Genomic DNA, 18,312 nt, shown 5'->3' with positions numbered 1-18,312 from the left:
ATTTTCGACACACATGTCTGCTGTAAACATGGAACTGCAGCATGAACGCGTCTAGCTTGCTGTCAAACTATTCGTCTAGTGAAATAAGAGTGAAACAAACGTGGTTGAAGAAGAACGTATAGTACTCATATTGGTAAGTGGCTATAGCTAACTAGCTACTGTGTCTTTATGTGTGTGTTCTTTATGGTGTTGTTAGCTATAGAAGTCAGCCAGCTATCCGTCGCTAGCTAGCCACTGTAACCAGAAAGCATAGGTAGCTAGCAGGCTGGGATATGGTTGCTAAACTGTTTTGGTGATGGTAAAGGTGATTTCACAACTTAGCAAAGTTTCCATCATGGCTCCCAATTTTGGGTCAGGGTGCGCTTCGTTGGGGAAGGAGAGGTGCCTAGTACTGTAGAGAGTATGTGGCTGAAAACCTATAGTTCGAATCCCTGTAGATCACTGCTGCAGACGTCTATTCCTACATAACCCTCCCAAATCGGCGCAACTCAAATGCACATGAGCAGAAATTGAGTGACTGGGAAGTGGAGTCCCCATCCAACGTGGACGAGAAGACTATAACGTTGAAGTTCTGGACATGACATAAGAGTTGTATCTGCAACGCTACTGCACTCTCCTTCAGCCTGCCATGAAACCAGTAGACGACAATGGGATATGCTATGGCCTAAGCAGGTACAAGGTCCGGACCAAGAGAGGAACTGATGGTGAAGCTTTCACGATCCCCAACAACATCATGCTGGGGCCACACAGTGGCAGAATCTTCTACCCAGGACAGACCACCCGCTGCTACGTCTGTAATGCCATGGACCACCAGGTGAAGGATTGCAAGACTGTTACGTGCTGGAGATGCAGTGAGTTCACAAGTCCAGAGAGTGCACGAGTGAAAGCAAGGTGATGGGCACACCTACTTCAACTGTCCACAAGCCTACAGCAACAGAGCAAAGAACGGTGGAATGGGAGCAGAACCTGAAGCGCAACAACCAACACAGCCAGCAGATGAGCCTGAAGAGCCCCAGATCCCACAGCACATCCCCAAACAACATGAGCAGCAGAGAGGTGAGGAAGAGGAGGACAAGGGAGCAGAGAGGTGAAGAGGAGAAGCATCACAAACCCGAGAGCAACAACCACACCTACAGCCAGTCTTGCAGTCGGTCTGACAGCACACCAGAGAGCAGGAATGACGAGGAGAACGATGACAGTTTCGAGTCTGCCAGTGAAGAGCCATCCCAAGACTCTTCCCTCCCTGATGACACAGGTCCTGCAGCAGTCTGGTCCACTCAAATGGAGGCTCATGATGACGATCCACCAAACCTTGCCAGTACTCCGGCCGCCTCCCACCTCCCTAGTGGCTACCCTCCTCTGCCCCCAGACACCTCCAGCACCATCGAAGGTACCCATCCATCAAAAAGTGGTACGAAATGTCCTGTCTCTTCCCCTCAGGAAAAGGGGACCACAAAAAAGCCCTAAATGAGCATCATTCAATAAAAATATCATTAACAACTGTTTACAAGCAGAACTGTTTTATCAGTAGTGGTCTGCCATCTAAAATTTCTAAATGTATGAAAAGTTCAGGTGATTATCTCTAATGACCAACAAATGTCAGTATTTATGTTTGAAATGTCTGCATTCTAGTATGCAATGTGTATTTCTAAAAATATTCTCACGTCATGAATGTTATTATTTATTGAAAGATTATATTAAAACTAAACCAAACAACAAAAAAGCAATAACATATGATGCAAAATAACTTATCTGTATCTCATAAACAAGAAAATAAACAGTTATTTATTTTAAGCTGATAAAAAAAGTACATGTGATTGTGTGTGTGCGTGTCTGTGTCTGTCAGTTAGTGTCTGTATTTTAGTGAGAAAAGTTATTGATGAATAAACCCCATATCCATGTCTCTCAATCTTTTCCTCCCACAGACAAGCCTGTGTCTTCTCTCCATCTCCAGCTGTGACGGTGATGGAAGAGGAGGTGTCTCTGAGAGTGCTGCCGATGGACCCAGCTGACAGGGGCACCCAGAGGATCAGACTGGGCCCAGGGCTGATGTCCTCCCTGGGGTTGGCGCTGGGCTCTCCTGTTCTGGTGGCTCTGTCTGGAGGATCCTGTCTCTGTACTGCCTGGCCCAGGCCTGACCTAGCTGACGGATTCATACAGATAGACATGAAATGTTGCTCTCCAAATCTTATCTTAAACAAAGCCACACCCACACACCTCACCCTCAGCCTACCCCTAACCCCCAGCCCTAGCCCCAGCTCTAGCCCACTTCCCCCCAGCCCATGTCGAAGCCCCAGCCTCACCCCAGTCTCCTGCTCCAAGCTGAAAGGCATCAGAGTATCAGTGGTGGTTCAGAGTTTGGAGTTCCGGAAAACCACTCCTCCCAGTTTCATCCATGAAGTTGTGAAGGACATGCTGAAAGGAACGTATGTCCACCAGAATCATGTGATAGATGTGGGTGACTATGACACGGACATTAAACTGATCGTCATCGAGAGCCTGAACCCAGAGTCCACCGTGGCTGGTTTGGTTACATCTAAGACGGGGGTGGAAATAACGGGGACAAGGACCCTCAGGCACTACAGAGGACAGCTACAGGAGCAGCCCCGGGTCCTACTGGGAGGACTGGAGGAGGTGAGGACCCAGGATGAGGCTGCGTCTCAATAGTCTACAGTGGCGTCCTCTTCTCCTCTCCTCCTCAATAGTCAATTTCAATTGTCACATCGTTCACTCTGATGTGACTCAGTAGGTGAAAGCAATATGGACTCTAGGATGCCTCTTGGGAATGTATTTTCTCTTCTCCTGAAGTCTTTAGTTAGTCAATGCAGTTGGAGGAGAGGAGATGAGTGGAGGAAGTCACTGTAGATGAAGGACAGAAAGAACCTTTAGTCTCTGTCTAATCATGTCTTTATTGTCTGTGATTCCAGGTGTCAGCGTGTCTGAGAGAGATGTTGCGCCTGCCCCTGCAGTACCCTGCTACCCTGGGCTCCCTGGGTCTGTCCTGCCCCAGAGGAGTGCTACTGGCTGGGCCCCCGGGGGTCGGAAAGACCCTGCTGGTCCGCTGCCTGGTGGGGGAAGTGGGGGCCATCCTGATCACAGTCAGAGGACCAGAGGTAAGAGGACACACACAGACATACACATACAGTGCATTCGGAAAGTATTCGGACCCCTTCCCTTTTTCCACATTTTGTTACGTTACAGCCTTATTCTAAAATTGATTAAATTATATTTTTTCCTCATCAATCTACATACAATATCCCATAAAGACAAAGTGAAAACAGGTTTTTAGAAATTTTAGCAAATGTATTAAAAATAAAATTTACATAAGTAGTCAGACCCTTTGCTATGAGCTCAGGTGCATCCTGTTTCCATTGATCATCCTTGAGATGTTTCTACAACTTGATTGGAGTCCACCTGTGTTAACTTCAATTGATTGGACATGATTTGGAAAGGCCCACACCTGTCTATATAAGGTCCCACAGTTGACAGTGCATGTCAGAGCAAAAACCAAGCCATGAGGTCGAAGGAATTGTCCGTAGAGCTCCGAGACAGGATTGTGTCGAGGCACAGATCTGGGGAAGGGTACCAAAACATTTCTGCAGCATTGAAGGTCCCCAAGAACACAGTGGCCTCCATCATTCTTAAATGGAAGAAGTTTGGAACCACTAAGACTCTTCCTAGAGCTGGCCACCCGGCCAAACTGAGCAATTGGGGGAGAAGGGCCTTGGTCAGGGAGGTGACCAAGAACCTGATGGTCACTCTGACAGAGCTCCAGAGTTCCTCTATGGAGATGGGAGAACCTTCCAGAAGGACAACCATCTCTGCAGCACTCTACCAGTCAGGTCTTGATGGTAGAGTGGCCAGACGGAAGCCACTCTTCAGTAAAAGGCACATGACAGCCCGCTTGGAGTTTGCCAAAAGGCACCTAAGTACAGCGAGATCCTTGATGAAAACCTGCTCCGGAGCGCTCACGATCTCAGACAGGGGCGAAGGTTCACCTTCCAACAGGACAACGACCCTAAGCACACAGCCAAGACAACGCAGGAGTGGCTTCGGGACAAGTCTCTGAATGTCCTTGAGTGGCCCAGCCAGAGCCCGGACTTGAACCCGATCGAACATCTCTGGAGAGACCTGAAAATAGCTGTGCAGTGACGCTCCCCATCCAACCTGAGAGAGCTTGCGAGGATCTGCAGAGAAGAATGGGAGAAACTCCACAAATACAGGTGTGCCAAGCTTGTAGCATCATACCCAAGAAGAATCGAGGCTGTAATCGCTTCCAAAGGTGCTTCAACAAAGTACTGAGTAAAGGGTCTGAATACTTATGTAAATGTCAAATTTCCATTTTTTATTTTTTATACATTTGCAAACATTTATAAAAACCTGTTTTTGCTTTGTCATTATGGGGTATTGTGTGTAGATTGATGAGGGGAAAAAAACAATTTAATCAGTTTTAGAATAAGGCTGTAACGTAACAAAATGTGGAAAAAGTCAAGGGGTCTGAATACTTTCCGAATGCACTGTATAAACACATACGCATGGACACGCATAGACATATAAACATGAATGCACACACACACACACATAATATAACACACAAACATACAGTCACATACATATGCATGCACATACACACACAGTATTACACAACACACAGTATTAGACAACACACACTTGAATACTTGCTTACATGAAGCAACATTTAACATCAAACCGTTCCCAGCCTTCTTACCTATGTTGTTTAGCTTGTGGGCTCGCTGTTACTCAATACACACACACTGGCTAAATGTAATTGGACTTTACCCTGCCTCCTCCATTCCCCAGGTAGTAGGGTCTCGGCCAGGGGAGAGTGAGGAGAGGTTGCGGGCGGTGTTTGGTCGGGCGCGGGCAGCGGCAGAGGAGGGGCCGTGTGTGTTGTTCCTGGATGAGCTGGACTCTCTCTGTCCCAGACGGACTGGATCCTCCGCACCCGAGAACCGGCTGGTCGCTCAGCTGCTCACGCTCATGGACGGCATGGACCAATCAGATCGCTTCCTCATCGTAGGAGCCACCAATCAGCCGGACAGCTTGGATCCAGCGCTACGGAGGCCCGGGAGGTTCGACAGAGAGGTGACTTAATATTGTTATTCAAACTTAATTAAAACCAGAAAGTTCCACAGAGAGGTACAGTAATGAGTGTGTGTGTTGGTCTGTACAATAAGACTATCCTGTGTCTGTTGCCTCCAGGTGGTTATCGGTGCCCCATCAGGGCAGCAGTAGTTGTCTGTACTGTAATGTACTCTGTCTACTCTCTCTCTCTGTTGTCCAGGTGGTTATCGGTGCCCCTACAGCACAGCAGCGGTTGTCCATCCTGTCAGTGCTGTGCCAGGCCATGCCAGTGTGTGTCAGTGTGGACTGGGCAGAGCTGGCCCAGAGGACTACAGGGTATGTGGGTGCTGACCTCAGTGCTCTCTGCCGCGAGGCTGCCATGCTGGCTATACGACACAACACACAGGTAAGCATAGACACACACACAAACACCTTACACTGTAAAGTCAGCTCATATTGGTCCTTCGAGCCGGATCATCCACACTCACACACAAGACACCACACACAGGTAACCAGCATACACACACTTGTTCTAACTTTTATCCAGGTTATTCTCATTGAGATAAAGTCTTAACATTATTGACTCAGCCTCCTGCTGTGCGTTGTGTATGTTGTCAGGGTTCAGGGGAGCAGGCAATCACCATGGAACACTTCCTGTCTGCCCTGAAGACTGTCCGTCCGTCCTGTCTGAGGGGCAGTCTGGGACGGACAGACCTCCCAGCCGTCTCCTGGGAACAGATAGGAGGCCTGGAGGAAGTCAAACTCAAACTACAACAGGTACTGCTGGAACTATACCGGCCAATCAGCAGCATTCCTTTGTTTATTCATTCCTCCATCCATCCATCCATCCATTCCTCCATCCATCCATCCATCCATTTATTTAACCAAGCACTGAAGAGCAGCAGGCAATAACAGACACAAGGCTCTGCTCCAAAGTAGTGCACTAGAGTATAGGGTGAATAGGGTGTCATTTGAGACTTGCCCTGACTTCCTGTCCTCTGTTTCTGCTCCCTCCCTGTAGAGTATAGAGTGGCCGATGCGTTACCCTGAGGCGTTTGTGCGTCTGGGTCTGTCCCGTCCCAGGGGGGTGTTGCTGTACGGTCCCCCAGGCTGTGCTAAGACCACCCTGGTCAGGGCTGCAGCCACCTCCTCCCACTGCTCCTTCCTGTCAGTCAGCGGGGCTGACCTCTACTCTCCATACATAGGAGACTCGGAGAAGGCCCTGGCTCAGGTAGGGGTTTGAAGAACCCCTCGTCTTAACTGAATTGTTCCTCTTTTTCTTGTACTAGCATGCAGTGTTAGACCTTTTTTGAAGCAGTTCAACTTTGTTATTTGGAGGAATGTTGCTGTCATGCTTTAATCGATATAATCACTTTGGTAGATGTTATTGTATGTGTGCGTGTTTAACCATGTGGTGTGTTCCTGTATGTAGCTGTTTCGTCAGGCACGGGCCTGCGCTCCCTCCATCCTGTTCCTGGATGAGGTGGACTCTCTGATTGGCTCCCGGTCAGAAGGCCACGCCCCTCAGAGTGCCCAGACCCGCCTCCTGTCTGTGCTGCTGAATGAGCTGGACGGGGTAGGCTTTAGGACCCTGGAGAGGAGAGGAGCAGGGAAGACCCTACAAGCTGAAGGAGTGCAGGAGCGCCACCAACAGGAACAGGTCAGACATTACATCCTACTACTAGAGCACCAATCAGAACTAGTCGTTTAAGGAAACATACACCATATAATCACACAAAAAACATACACACAAACAGCACACTTTTTATATCGATTCTGCTCAGAATCACTGATCTACAAATCACTTAAAGAGTAGCAATTCTGAGCTTCACATTGCTCAAACTGATCCCCTCAAACGCCCTGACAATCTGCTCCTGTTGTTGTTAACATGATGTCCTGTCTGTCTGTCTACCCTCTCTGTCAGTTGGAGTACCAGGAGGTGTGTAACAAGGAAGTGATGATCGTAGCGGCCACTAACAGACCAGACTCTCTGGACAGCGCCCTCCTAAGGCCTGGGAGACTGGACCAGATCATCTATGTACCCCCACCTGACCTACAGGTAACTATTATCACCTCCACCTGAATTACAGGTAAATATTACCTCACTTTCACCTGAACTACAGGTAAATAATACCTCACCTGTAGGTAACTATTACCACCTCCACCTGAACTACAGGTAAATATTACCTCACCTGCAGGTAACTATTACCACACCTTCACCTGAACTACAGGTAAATATTACCTCACTTTCACCTGAAGTACAGGTAAATATTACCTCACCTGTAGGTAACTATTACCACACCTTCACCTGAACTACAGGTAAATAATACCTCACCTGTAGGTAACTATTACCACCTCCACCTGAACTACAGGTAAATATTACCTCACCGCCAGGTAACTATTACCTCACCTTCACCTGCCCTACAGGTACATATTGCTACACCTTCACCTGACCTACAGGTACATATTGCTACACCTTCACCTGACCTACAGGTACATATTGCTACATCTTCACCTGACCTACAGGTACATATTGCTACACCTTCACCTGCCCTACAGGTACATATTGCTACATCTTCACCTGCCCTACAGGTACATATTGCTACACCTTCACCTGCCCTAGAGGTACATATTGCTACACCTTCACCTGACCTACAGGTACATATTGCTACACCTTCACCTGCCCTAGAGGTATAAGACAAGGGTCTGATGCGCCAGATTGATGTTGCTGTGACGTTTTTAATCTCCGGTACATGCCTCTGTGTCTGATCATCCCTCTGATCACACTCTCTCTCCCCCCCCCCTCTTCTCTCCCTCTTTCTCCTCTCCCCCTTTTCTCTTCTCCCTCTATCTCTCCCTCCAGGCGCGTGTGTCCATCCTGCAGGTGTGTACAGAGAAGATGCCTCTGGATGATGATGTGTGTCTGGAGGAGCTGGCTGAGCAGACTGACCTCTACTCTGGAGCAGACCTGGAGAACCTGTGCAGAGAGGTACCAAAACACCTAGCCCTTTTAACACGCCTCCCCTTTAAATACAATATACTGTACCTGTACCTTTAATCCTTCGCAATGAGGTACAGTATACACCAATACACCTGTCCCTAAAGTATATCTAACCGAGAATACAGATAATGCTTTTACAGTGGGATTTCTTCACCACAGTCACTTTTAGAAAAATGCTTCAGAACATTTGTATGTTTTGGCCTCCCGAGTGGCGCAGCGGTCCATGAGGCGTCGTCGGGTTTAGGGGAGGGTTTGGCCGGCCGGGATGTCCTTGTCCCATCGCGCTCTAGCGACTCCTTGTGGCGGGCCGGGTGCATGCACACTGACTTCGGTTGCCAGCTGTACGGTGCTTCCTCTGACACATTGGTGCAGTTGGCTTCCGAGTTAAGCGAGCAGTGTGTCAAGAAGCAGTGCGGCTTGGCAGGGTTGTGTTCTCGACCTTCGCCTCTCCCGAGTCTGTACAGCGATGAGACTAACTACTACAAATTGGATATCACGAAATTGGGGAGAAAAAGGGGTAAAAAGTACCAAAAAATTATAATATTTGTATGTTTTAACCATAGGAGAGAGAATCGGCAAAGTGTTTGTTTATACTATAGAAATAGAATGAGAGCTGCGGGGGTTTAACTGTAATGTTGTTGTCTGCAGGCGGCTCTATTGACCCTCCAGGAGGAGAGTATGGAAGCTTCTAGTATCAAACACCGATACTTCCTCCAGTCTTTACAGAGGATGACTCCCTCTCTCTCGACCCAGCAACTACAGACATACAAAAACCTCTTCAGATGACAAACTACAGACCCACCTCATCATATGATGGCTGACAGATGGGTCGGATTTAGAAAGTAAAATAAAACTTCCAGTTTGTGAACTTCCATTTTTTGGGGTCTGTTGGCTGTTTCTATTATGTAGGCCTAATTATGTCACTTCTTCGTAACTGTTATAACATCCTCCTATTGATTGTAGGGATAACTACACCATCTAGTGGTGTACATGTGTAATAAATCAGCACAAACAGGATCTCACCACTCTACTTCAGTGTTTCCCAACTCCCTCCAGTCCCCCAACAGCACACATTGTTGTTGTAGCCTGGATAAAAACACCTGATTAACCTTAAAGGGCTTGATGATTAGTTGACAAGTAGAATATGGTGTGCTACAACAAAAATATGTACTGTTGGGGTAACTAGAGGACCAGAGGTCAGAAACTGCTAGTTCAGGGTCTTAATTTTCTTGCCCAGGGAGTCAGATTTTCAGATTTTCACAAAAAAATGTTTTTCCTATGTCTTATTGGGTAAAGGATAATGGCCAGGCAAAGTAAAACATTGAAAAATGTATACATTTTATTTTGACCTCCCCACAGTTATAAATGGAATACAAGAAGTGTCAACTTTAACAGCCTATTTTAGCTAGAAAGGTAAAGTATTTTGGCTAACAGCTGGTTTAACAAGTTAGCCACGTGTTGGCTAAAATGAATGTCCAATGTACTCCTGAGTGGCGCAGTGGTCTAAGGCACTGCATCGCAGTGCTAACTGTGCCACTAGAGATCCTGGTTCGAATCCAGGCTCTGTCGCTGCCGGCCGCGACCGGGAGACTCATGGGCGGCGCACAATTGGCCCAGCGTCGTCCAGGGTAGGGGAGGGAATGGCCGGCAGGGATGTAGCTCAGTTGATAGAGCATGGCGTTTGCAACGCCAGGGTTGTGGGTTCGATTCCCATGGGGGGCCAGTATAAAAAAAAAAATGTATTCACTAACTGTAAGTCGCTCTGGATAAGAGCGTCTGCTAAATGACTAAAATGTCAATGTAAAAGCTTACCAGCAGCATCCCATGTTGAATACCTTGGATGTAGTCCCCTGTAGAAGCAGAACAAACCACAAAACAACTCTTTAGGTGGGTGTTCAAAAGAAAATATTTATTTCTAAATGTAACAGGTTCTTCATTCACATGTTTCCAGTCAACAAATCTTTAAGTTGAGACAGTGATAGTCGTACTGTGTTAGTTTAGTAAAGGGAAGCGTGAGTGAGACTCAGAGACAGGTCTCGGTCTAGTGATAAATTAACTAAAGATTGATAACCATGAATCATTTACACGTAAACAAACAGCTGATCATGTGATCAACAACCGGGCAATACTGCATCCTGATAAGAGAATAGAAGGCTCGGTTCTCATGCCCATACTAGTTTACCACTTAGAAGCTATGCCATTTGGGAAGTAACCATACTTCATTCTACGTAGTGGATATTGGAGCAGAGCCTTAAGAAGTGTTCAGGTTGAAGGAATGAATGTGCAAATCACAGAAACACTGGTGAGTGCTGCTGTAGAGAGCCAACCCTGACACATGATCGACCAAATTAAATAAACATCAAAACAAGCGCAACGCAAGGCAGGTAATGCATATACTGATCTGATTTGCAGTTAAGAGAAAGGAAAATACATTTGTCAGTTCCAACCAACCTCATGTTGATAAGCTGGGACAGGAGGACTAGGACAGTTAGTGGTTATTAAGGAACCAACCAAGACCTGAAGACATGATGATGCCAAACCCATATGTATTTATATACACACATAATAAATATGGCTTTGAATTATGCATATGATAAATATTGGCATATTATCTCACAGCCCTCATAATGCTTATGGAAAAATACTGCCTATCTGAAATGTTGACAGGCTCAATCAATCAATCTGAAGATAATTAAATAAAACTGGCTGAAATTAACTAGAGGCAGTAGTCATGTATTACCCTACTACAGTATTACACATGATTCACAAAGTCACTTTCATTGTTCATTTACTGTTTTCAGCTAGAAGAAGTTAACTTAAAGAAACAAGTCAAAGAAACATAACCCTTTAACATAAAAACAACACTTCTCTCTGTCTATTGGTTCAACACAATGAGCAAAGAAGGAGAAGCCATTTTCAAACATTAGCAAAGGCAATATTGACACGATCATCAGATGATCAATAACACGATCAGATGTATGGATTAACCTTTTAGAGCCGGCCTGGGCCTCATCTCTGGCTGTGCCTGAAAACATTACTAGCTTCCTCACTCCTTTTTTCCTCAATTCCTCTCAAAGCTCATTGGAGGAGGTCGTCAGAGGGTAGGACCTTGGATCCTCTCTGCCAATTAGCTTTGAGAAGAGTTAAAGAAACAAGGACAGAGGAAGAAAGGATTGGACAGCTAGTAACATTTTCTGACAGCCTCACATCAACCTTGTCAAACACTGATACAGGCCTCTCCGCTACACTAGAGGACCAATACTAACTTCAGATAAATCACACAGTTAACTTGTATTTCTGTGTAAGTTGTTGCATTGGCGTGCCAGACTTTACATACAGGTGCATATCTCATGTTAGGATTGGTCCTTAACAGGTCAGAGTAGATCCCAGTGGTTCTATTTTGTGAGGAGAGGTTATGACAGACAGGGTGAATTTTAATTGTATTGAATCTGATATTCCTCCCCTAGGACCATCTCCTCCGATGCGTTTTGAGAAGGAATCAAGGAAATAGAATTGAGATTCACCCACAGAGACACACTCATTCCCTGCTATCACCCCACTCGAAACACATACAGTCAAAGTATACAGCTCTCACAAACAAACACATTAACACAGTTCAATTATATAAGTAAAGTAACAAAAGGAATAATGTTAAATTATTAACATTTACAGGCTTTAATGGTGATTATTATAGATATGTCTTTTTTTGTTTTTGTTGAAAGGTTAAGATGCGTTCAACCCCTCCTCTTCAGAAAACTTTGCAGGCAGGTTAACAGCCCAGGAGGAATCAGCTGTCCTTTAAAAATAAATGTGCGTCCGACTGTCCGTCCGAGTATCCTGCCGATGGCATAGATCAGTTCAGTTCACTACGCTTTGACACCAGTCTGGTATAACGTCCTCAGACTCTGTGTGGTTTTATTTTTTCAGGCTATGCGGTGGACTCTCGGCAGCGTGTGCAGGTGTGTGTAGCCCTGTTTCTGTGTGTCTGGACCTGCACAGTGCACCTGGTCAGGCCGTAAGTGTGTATCAACAGGTGTCTGGCCTTGGCCTGCACGTCCTCCCACGCACTGGCACTAGAGGGCGCTAGAAGCACAATACAAACAGAAATCGGGTTAGGACAGTGGCTCTTTCTTCATTTATCTTTCCTCGATTCCTCACATCCTCTCTCGACACCTTGTTAAAATTCATTGGAGAATTAGGTCCGAGGGGGAAGGACCTTAGAACAGCTCCAATACAGCTGAGAAGGGTTCGAGGACATAGGATGTGAAGAATCACAGAAAGACTCATTGAGATACAACCAGAGTGTAGTGTTCCTAAACCTATCAACAGAATGCACTCCACATGCCATGTGTACAACTAACAAAGGAGAGGAATGTCAAAGGTCACTCACAAAGCTGCAGGTGTGCGAGGGCGGTGGTCTTGTCGCCGGTTAACGCCCACACGTTGAGCTCGTCCACTGATTGGACGTCCTCCAACTTCAGAAGGTCTTCTCTGATTCGCTGAACGTCCACATGCCTGGGTGCCCCTAACAGTAGAAAAAGTACCCAATTGTCATACTTGAGTGAAAGTAAATGTACCTTAATAGAAAATGACTCAAGTACAAGTAAAAGTCACCCAGTACACGTCTACTTGAGTACGGTAGTCAAAAATATAAATAGTAAAGTAAGGTACAAATACCTGAAAAAACAACTTAAGTAGTATTTTAAAGAATCTTTACTTAAATACTTTACGCCACTGAGTAAAACACACTAAGTTTCATGAAACTCAGAATGTTAACATTGTTTTGCTCGTCTCTCTAGCCAGTCTTGTTGCCATGTCCAGTACGTTGCTAGCGAAAGACTTGTCCCATTCATAGCATGAGAACAATCTACTATTATTTAAACACTATGGGACATTTTTACAGCTCCAGATTAAGCAATTGAAACTGTGTTTTAGCTCTCTCTCTCACAGTAGATCTGTCTGGTGAGCAGAAGTATGATGAGAATGTAGCTTATCTCCGTCCCTCCAGGACATTATGGTATGGTCTAGATCAGTGGTTCCTATTCCTGGTCCTGCGGACCCAAAGGGGTACACATTTTTGCTTTTGCCCTGGCAAATCAAAGGCTTGATGAGTTCATTAGTTGAATCAAGTGTGTGAGTGCTAGGGGGCAAAAACAAAAATGTGCACCCCTTTAGGCCCCCAGGACCAGGATTGAGAACCACTGATCTAAATCATATACAGTACACATATAGGCTAATTAATATATGAACTGTAATACATGTAGCCGTTCTCTCACCCTCGAGGACGATGACTCCCGTGTCTCGTATGATGCGTATCGTAGTGAACAGCACCAGGATAGAGAAGATGTAGGTACAGATGGGGTCCGCCAGCTTGTACTCTGGCTAGGGGGGCAAAGGTCAAAGGTTAGATATCAGGTCAATCTAACTCAGCTGGGTCATGTTTGTTAGGTACCAAACTGAAAGAAACAGACAAACAGAAAGGAACTATGTGGACTCGTCCAATAAGGCAGGGTTTCCCCAACTCGATCCTGGGGCTCCCCCTGTGTGCATGTTTTGCCCTAGCACTACACAGCTGATTCAAATAAACACCATCAAGCTTTGATTATTTGAATCAGTTGTGTAGTGCTAGGGCAAAAACCAAAATGTGCACCCAGGGGGGGGGGGGGGCCCCAGGACCGTAGGTACAAAGCCAAAACGTGCTCCCGTGGGGGGGGGGCCCCAGGACCGAGTTTGGGAAACCCGAATAAGAAACGGTAAATTGAGTTTTCCATTGCAAAATGTTTAAAAACTTTTTCTGTTGCATGGGCTAATGAACACGACCCTGGCCCGACCCAGAAAGCCCTTAAACTATCCCATTCATCCCTTCAACATTAAAACAACAGTTACAAAATCAATGGATCTTTAACCCCTCTTCCTGCTCCCAGGTCTGACGTTCCAGCCTACCTTGAAGCGTACGATGTAGGCAGCGATGAGGACCCCTATACTCTGGACCAGGTCTCCCAGTGCATGGATGAAGGCTGCCCTGACCGCTAGGCTGCCCTGGGGACCCTGCTGCCCCTGGGCTGGGGGGCCACCGTGGCTGTGGCCATGGCCGTGTGAGGGTGGAGGGGGACCCCCGTGGGAGTGACCATGACCCCCGTGGGAGTGGAGGTGACCGTTACCGGTCTGGTTCAGGAGGAAACCCATACTATAGAAATAAATAAGAGAGAGGTTTGTCAGTTTGCTTTTAACTTCTTGTGGCCGTTTAATCTTGTACTACTACGTTTAATCATTACTATAGATGATTGAGGCTACACTCACTACACTATCAATCATCTACACTTTCCACACGCCACACTCATCAACACACTTTCCACACGCCACACTCATCAACACACTTTCCACACGCCACGCTCATCAACACACTTTCCACACGCCACACTCATCAACACACTTTCCACACGCCACACTCATCAACACACTTTCCACACGCCACGCTCATCAACACACTTTCCACACGCCACACTCATCAACACACTTTCCACACGCCACTTACCATCATCAACAACACTCTACACACGCCACGCTCATCAACACACTTTACACACGCCACGCTTATCAACACACGCCCCGCTCATCAACAACTCTACACACGCCACGCTCATCAACACACTTTACACACACCACGCTCATCAACACAATTTACACACGCCACGCTCATCAACACACGCCCCGCTCATCAACAACTCTACACACGCCACGCTCATCAACACACTTTACACACACCACGCTCATCAACACAATTTACACACGCCACGCTCATCAACAACACTCTACACACGCCACTTACCATCATCAACAACACTCTACACACGCCACGCTTATCAACACATTTTCCACACGCCACGCTTATCAACACATTTTCCACACGCCACGCTTATCAACAACACTCTACACACGCCACTTACCATCATCAACAACACTCTACACACGCCACGCTTATCAACACATTTTCCACACGCCACGCTTATCAACACATTTTCCACACGCCACGCTTATCAACACACGCCACTTATCATCATCAACAACACTCTACACACGCCACTTATCATCAACAACAACACTCTACACACGCCACTTATCATCAACAACAACACTACACGCCAGGCTCTAACCAACTGAGTCACACAATTGCAAAGTCATTTTGTAGTGCGAAGTGGAGAGGAGTGGACCTTTGGACTGCAGTAGTTTATGACATATCATCATACATGTCATAAAGCTTTATCATTCATTCACTCTAACTGGAATCAGGAATCCCTCCCTCCTCACCTCCCCACTGTCGGGTGCAAAATGACTGCTCTCTCCGTCTGTGTGTGCATGCAGGTGTGTGTGCATGCAGTTGTGTGTACTCAGCTACTCACACTAGGTTGACAGCGACCCCCACAGCTGCAGTGATGAGCATGGCATCTCCGTTGATATCAAAGTCCTGACTGACAGTTCTCTGCACCGCCTCGTTCAACAACACCCCCGTTAGGATGTAAATGAGTAACACACTGATACCGGCTGAGACCACCTCTATGGGGGGGGGGGGAGAGAGAGACAGATTAGACTATAGCAAATAATGTACCCAAACGTTTATACTGGACAGCTGAATGTAATATGGTAACAGTTTACTGTCTGCATCTATTAAACAGGAGGCTCTAAAACAGCAGAAACCTCTCTGAGCTTTTCAATCACAAGGTCACTTTCCTTACACAGTCTGAGGAGAGAAACGTGAGATACAGGATCAGAACACTGCTGACCTCACACTTTCCATCTCCAAAATATGACAGATCTAGAAAGTGGATCTTTCTGGAACAAGAGGAGAGCAGTAACAGTAACGTACCCAGGCGATGCAGTCCGAAGGTGAATCTGTTGGTGGGTGGTTTAGCAGACAGCCACAACGCCAGTAGAGATACCACTATCCCAATCAGGTCAGTTAACATGTGGAGAGCATCAGTCATTATGGCCAGACTGTTAGCTACATAACCACCTAGAGACACACAGATAGACATTAAATACGTGATCGTAATACAATATCACCAACAGAATTTAACTTAGGGCCCCCAAAAGGCTAGGGCCGGCTCTGACTGCATGTGTGGGTATGGATGGATGTTGGTACGCAGACCCGCGAGCCACTGCGGCCTCTCATGATGACTTCAGATTTTGTGGCCCCCACCCCCATCAAAGTTGCCTATCCCTGACCTACATTATAACCTACACAGATAGCTGTTAGCTACATTTCCACCTACAGACACACAGATACAGAGCTAGCTGTTAGTTAAATCAATACTGGTATTTCTCAGAACATGATCAAGCACACATTACGTTTCTCATCACAGGTATATGTGTGTATTGTTACGCCAGCAGGTGATTGTACAGGTACATGTATGCTAATACCACCATGTGTTGAACATTCCTCAACTCTTCACCTGGGGCCAGGTATGAGGTGGGACAGGTATGACCGACTAAGATTACAGATCCAATCACAATGTTGATGTGGGAGATTTAGGATCTGAAAAGCAACTACTGAGTACAGTCAACAGCTGTCCCCAGCCCTGGTCCTGGAGAGCTACAGGGAGTGCACTGTGCAGACTTTAGTTCCAGCCCATCACCAACACTCTTAATTCACCTAATAAAAGGTGTTGATGATTAGTTGGTTAGTGAGATCAGGTGTGCTCTAGTGCTGGGCTTGCAGTGCACACTCAGTACCTCTCCAGGACCAGCGATAGTGAGTAGGTCTACTCAGGCTACTTCAGATTGGAACTTGGAAGTCAATGCTCCAAACATCATACTACATTGATTTGATTGGAACTTGAAGGCCACAGCTTTAACATCACAGTACTAGCAGTGTATAATGAGAGTCTGTAGTCAGTACTGTAACAGACTAGTGTAGTATGTGTCTTGTCTGCTCACCTATCAGTTCTCCAATCATGAAGAGGAAATACAACACAGAGGCGCACACCAACTTCTTCATCACTCTCCTCCGTTTAACCCCCTCTCTCTTCCTCGTGCAGCTCTCACACTGCAACCGGTCCATGTTGACACTGGGGCTCCCCAAGCTCCCTGAGGACGAGTCGAGCAGCGAGTCGTCATCGTCCACCACCACTGTGTTCACCACGACGCCGTTCGGCGATGCCCCGGCTGCGTAGTCCTCCATCTCACCGGAAACCACCACTTTGAGTTTGTTGAATTTGGGCGCTTCATCCTCCACGAGTTCGTCACCGGAGAGGTCAAAGGGTGCGGTGTCGCTCAGGTCCCAGTTCTCTGGCTCCTTCCTAAAGGCAGACCGCACCTTGCTCATGAAGCTCGCACCACCTGACATCGTTAACACCAGTTGTTGACAGGTCAGGAGCCGTTAACTTTCAATGATGCCGGTCCGAGCTTGGTGTGCTTCTCACCAATGTCACCGTCTTATAAAGTATTGAATCAGTGGTTGTGGCTGTAACGTTACATCTCTGTGTTGACACACCTGAAACACCTGTGGGATGGAACAAATGAATCATTACCAGAAATAAATAAAAAACGTCCTAACGTTACTTAGGACACACCCAGTGTCTGTTAAAACGGTACAGTATAATACAGATACTGGATTTTTTAAACAAATGAATATGGCTAACTGCACAACAGGTTGACATTTGTAAGTATGTATCGATCGTCTACCCGTGTAACAGAACACTCCGAGGTGGACATTGATTTAAGGAAGCCTACATATTCAATAGTTCATGCACTGAAAACGATGACCATTCCATTTCAGGGAATTCTGATGATTCGAGGGGAACTTCAATGGGGATGACAGCACTTCCAATTCACGAACACACACAAACAATGCATCCACAGTCGGCTGAATCAATCAAAACAGATTGCTAGTTGTCTGCATCCAAATTCCCTGTTTGTCATTAAATAAATTGTCGTTGAAAACAACATCTTGTTAACTACACACAATAGTAATGTCTGGCAACAACTCAGTCCTACAAATCGATTCACCATTGACAGAAGATGGGAGGCTTGATTGGTTAGCCAAGCTAGCTCGGAGACTCGATTTCTGTTTTTAACTGAGCTGAAAACATCACATTTATCTTACAACATTAGCGTTAAAATTACCGACCGTCAGCCTTTTCTAGAAGAAAATATTTCCTCGCTGTGATTCTGTTCAAAATCATTTCTGTAACATCGCACCGTTAATAGTTTGAGTAGTCAAGCTACTA

The 18,312-nt window shown here is 46.3% G+C and overlaps 2 protein-coding genes across 2 annotated transcripts; one reads left to right on the top strand and one right to left on the bottom strand.

Moving 5' to 3' along the window:
* Nucleotides 1-9: 9 nt before the first annotated feature.
* Nucleotides 10-9,102, top strand: LOC311111503 (ATPase family gene 2 protein homolog B-like). The gene is made up of 11 exons (XM_084154240.1): nucleotides 10-133; nucleotides 1,926-2,634; nucleotides 2,928-3,113; nucleotides 4,822-5,106; nucleotides 5,306-5,491; nucleotides 5,704-5,862; nucleotides 6,107-6,316; nucleotides 6,518-6,745; nucleotides 7,010-7,144; nucleotides 7,949-8,074; nucleotides 8,735-9,102. The coding sequence occupies exons 2-11, from the start codon at nucleotides 1,966-1,968 to the stop codon at nucleotides 8,870-8,872; spliced, it is 2,322 nt and encodes a 773-aa protein (XP_084010366.1). The 5' UTR covers nucleotides 10-133; nucleotides 1,926-1,965; the 3' UTR covers nucleotides 8,873-9,102.
* An 866-nt stretch (nucleotides 9,103-9,968) lies between these two features.
* Nucleotides 9,969-18,297, bottom strand: LOC311111708 (putative proton-coupled zinc antiporter SLC30A4). The gene is made up of 8 exons (XM_084154510.1): nucleotides 18,213-18,297; nucleotides 17,021-17,585; nucleotides 15,951-16,097; nucleotides 15,487-15,640; nucleotides 14,030-14,273; nucleotides 13,363-13,468; nucleotides 12,477-12,611; nucleotides 9,969-12,169 (listed from the first exon to the last, which is right to left on the bottom strand). The coding sequence occupies exons 2-8, from the start codon at nucleotides 17,427-17,429 to the stop codon at nucleotides 12,015-12,017; spliced, it is 1,350 nt and encodes a 449-aa protein (XP_084010636.1). The 5' UTR covers nucleotides 17,430-17,585; nucleotides 18,213-18,297; the 3' UTR covers nucleotides 9,969-12,014.
* Between the last annotated feature and the right edge of the window lie 15 nt (nucleotides 18,298-18,312).

This window comes from Coregonus lavaretus, assembly GCF_964263955.1.
Source record: "Coregonus lavaretus genome assembly, chromosome: 37".
NCBI lineage: Eukaryota > Metazoa > Chordata > Actinopteri > Salmoniformes > Salmonidae > Coregonus > Coregonus lavaretus.
The sequence above is the reverse complement of the archived record's forward strand: the minus strand, read 5'-3'. Positions and strand labels throughout refer to the sequence as shown.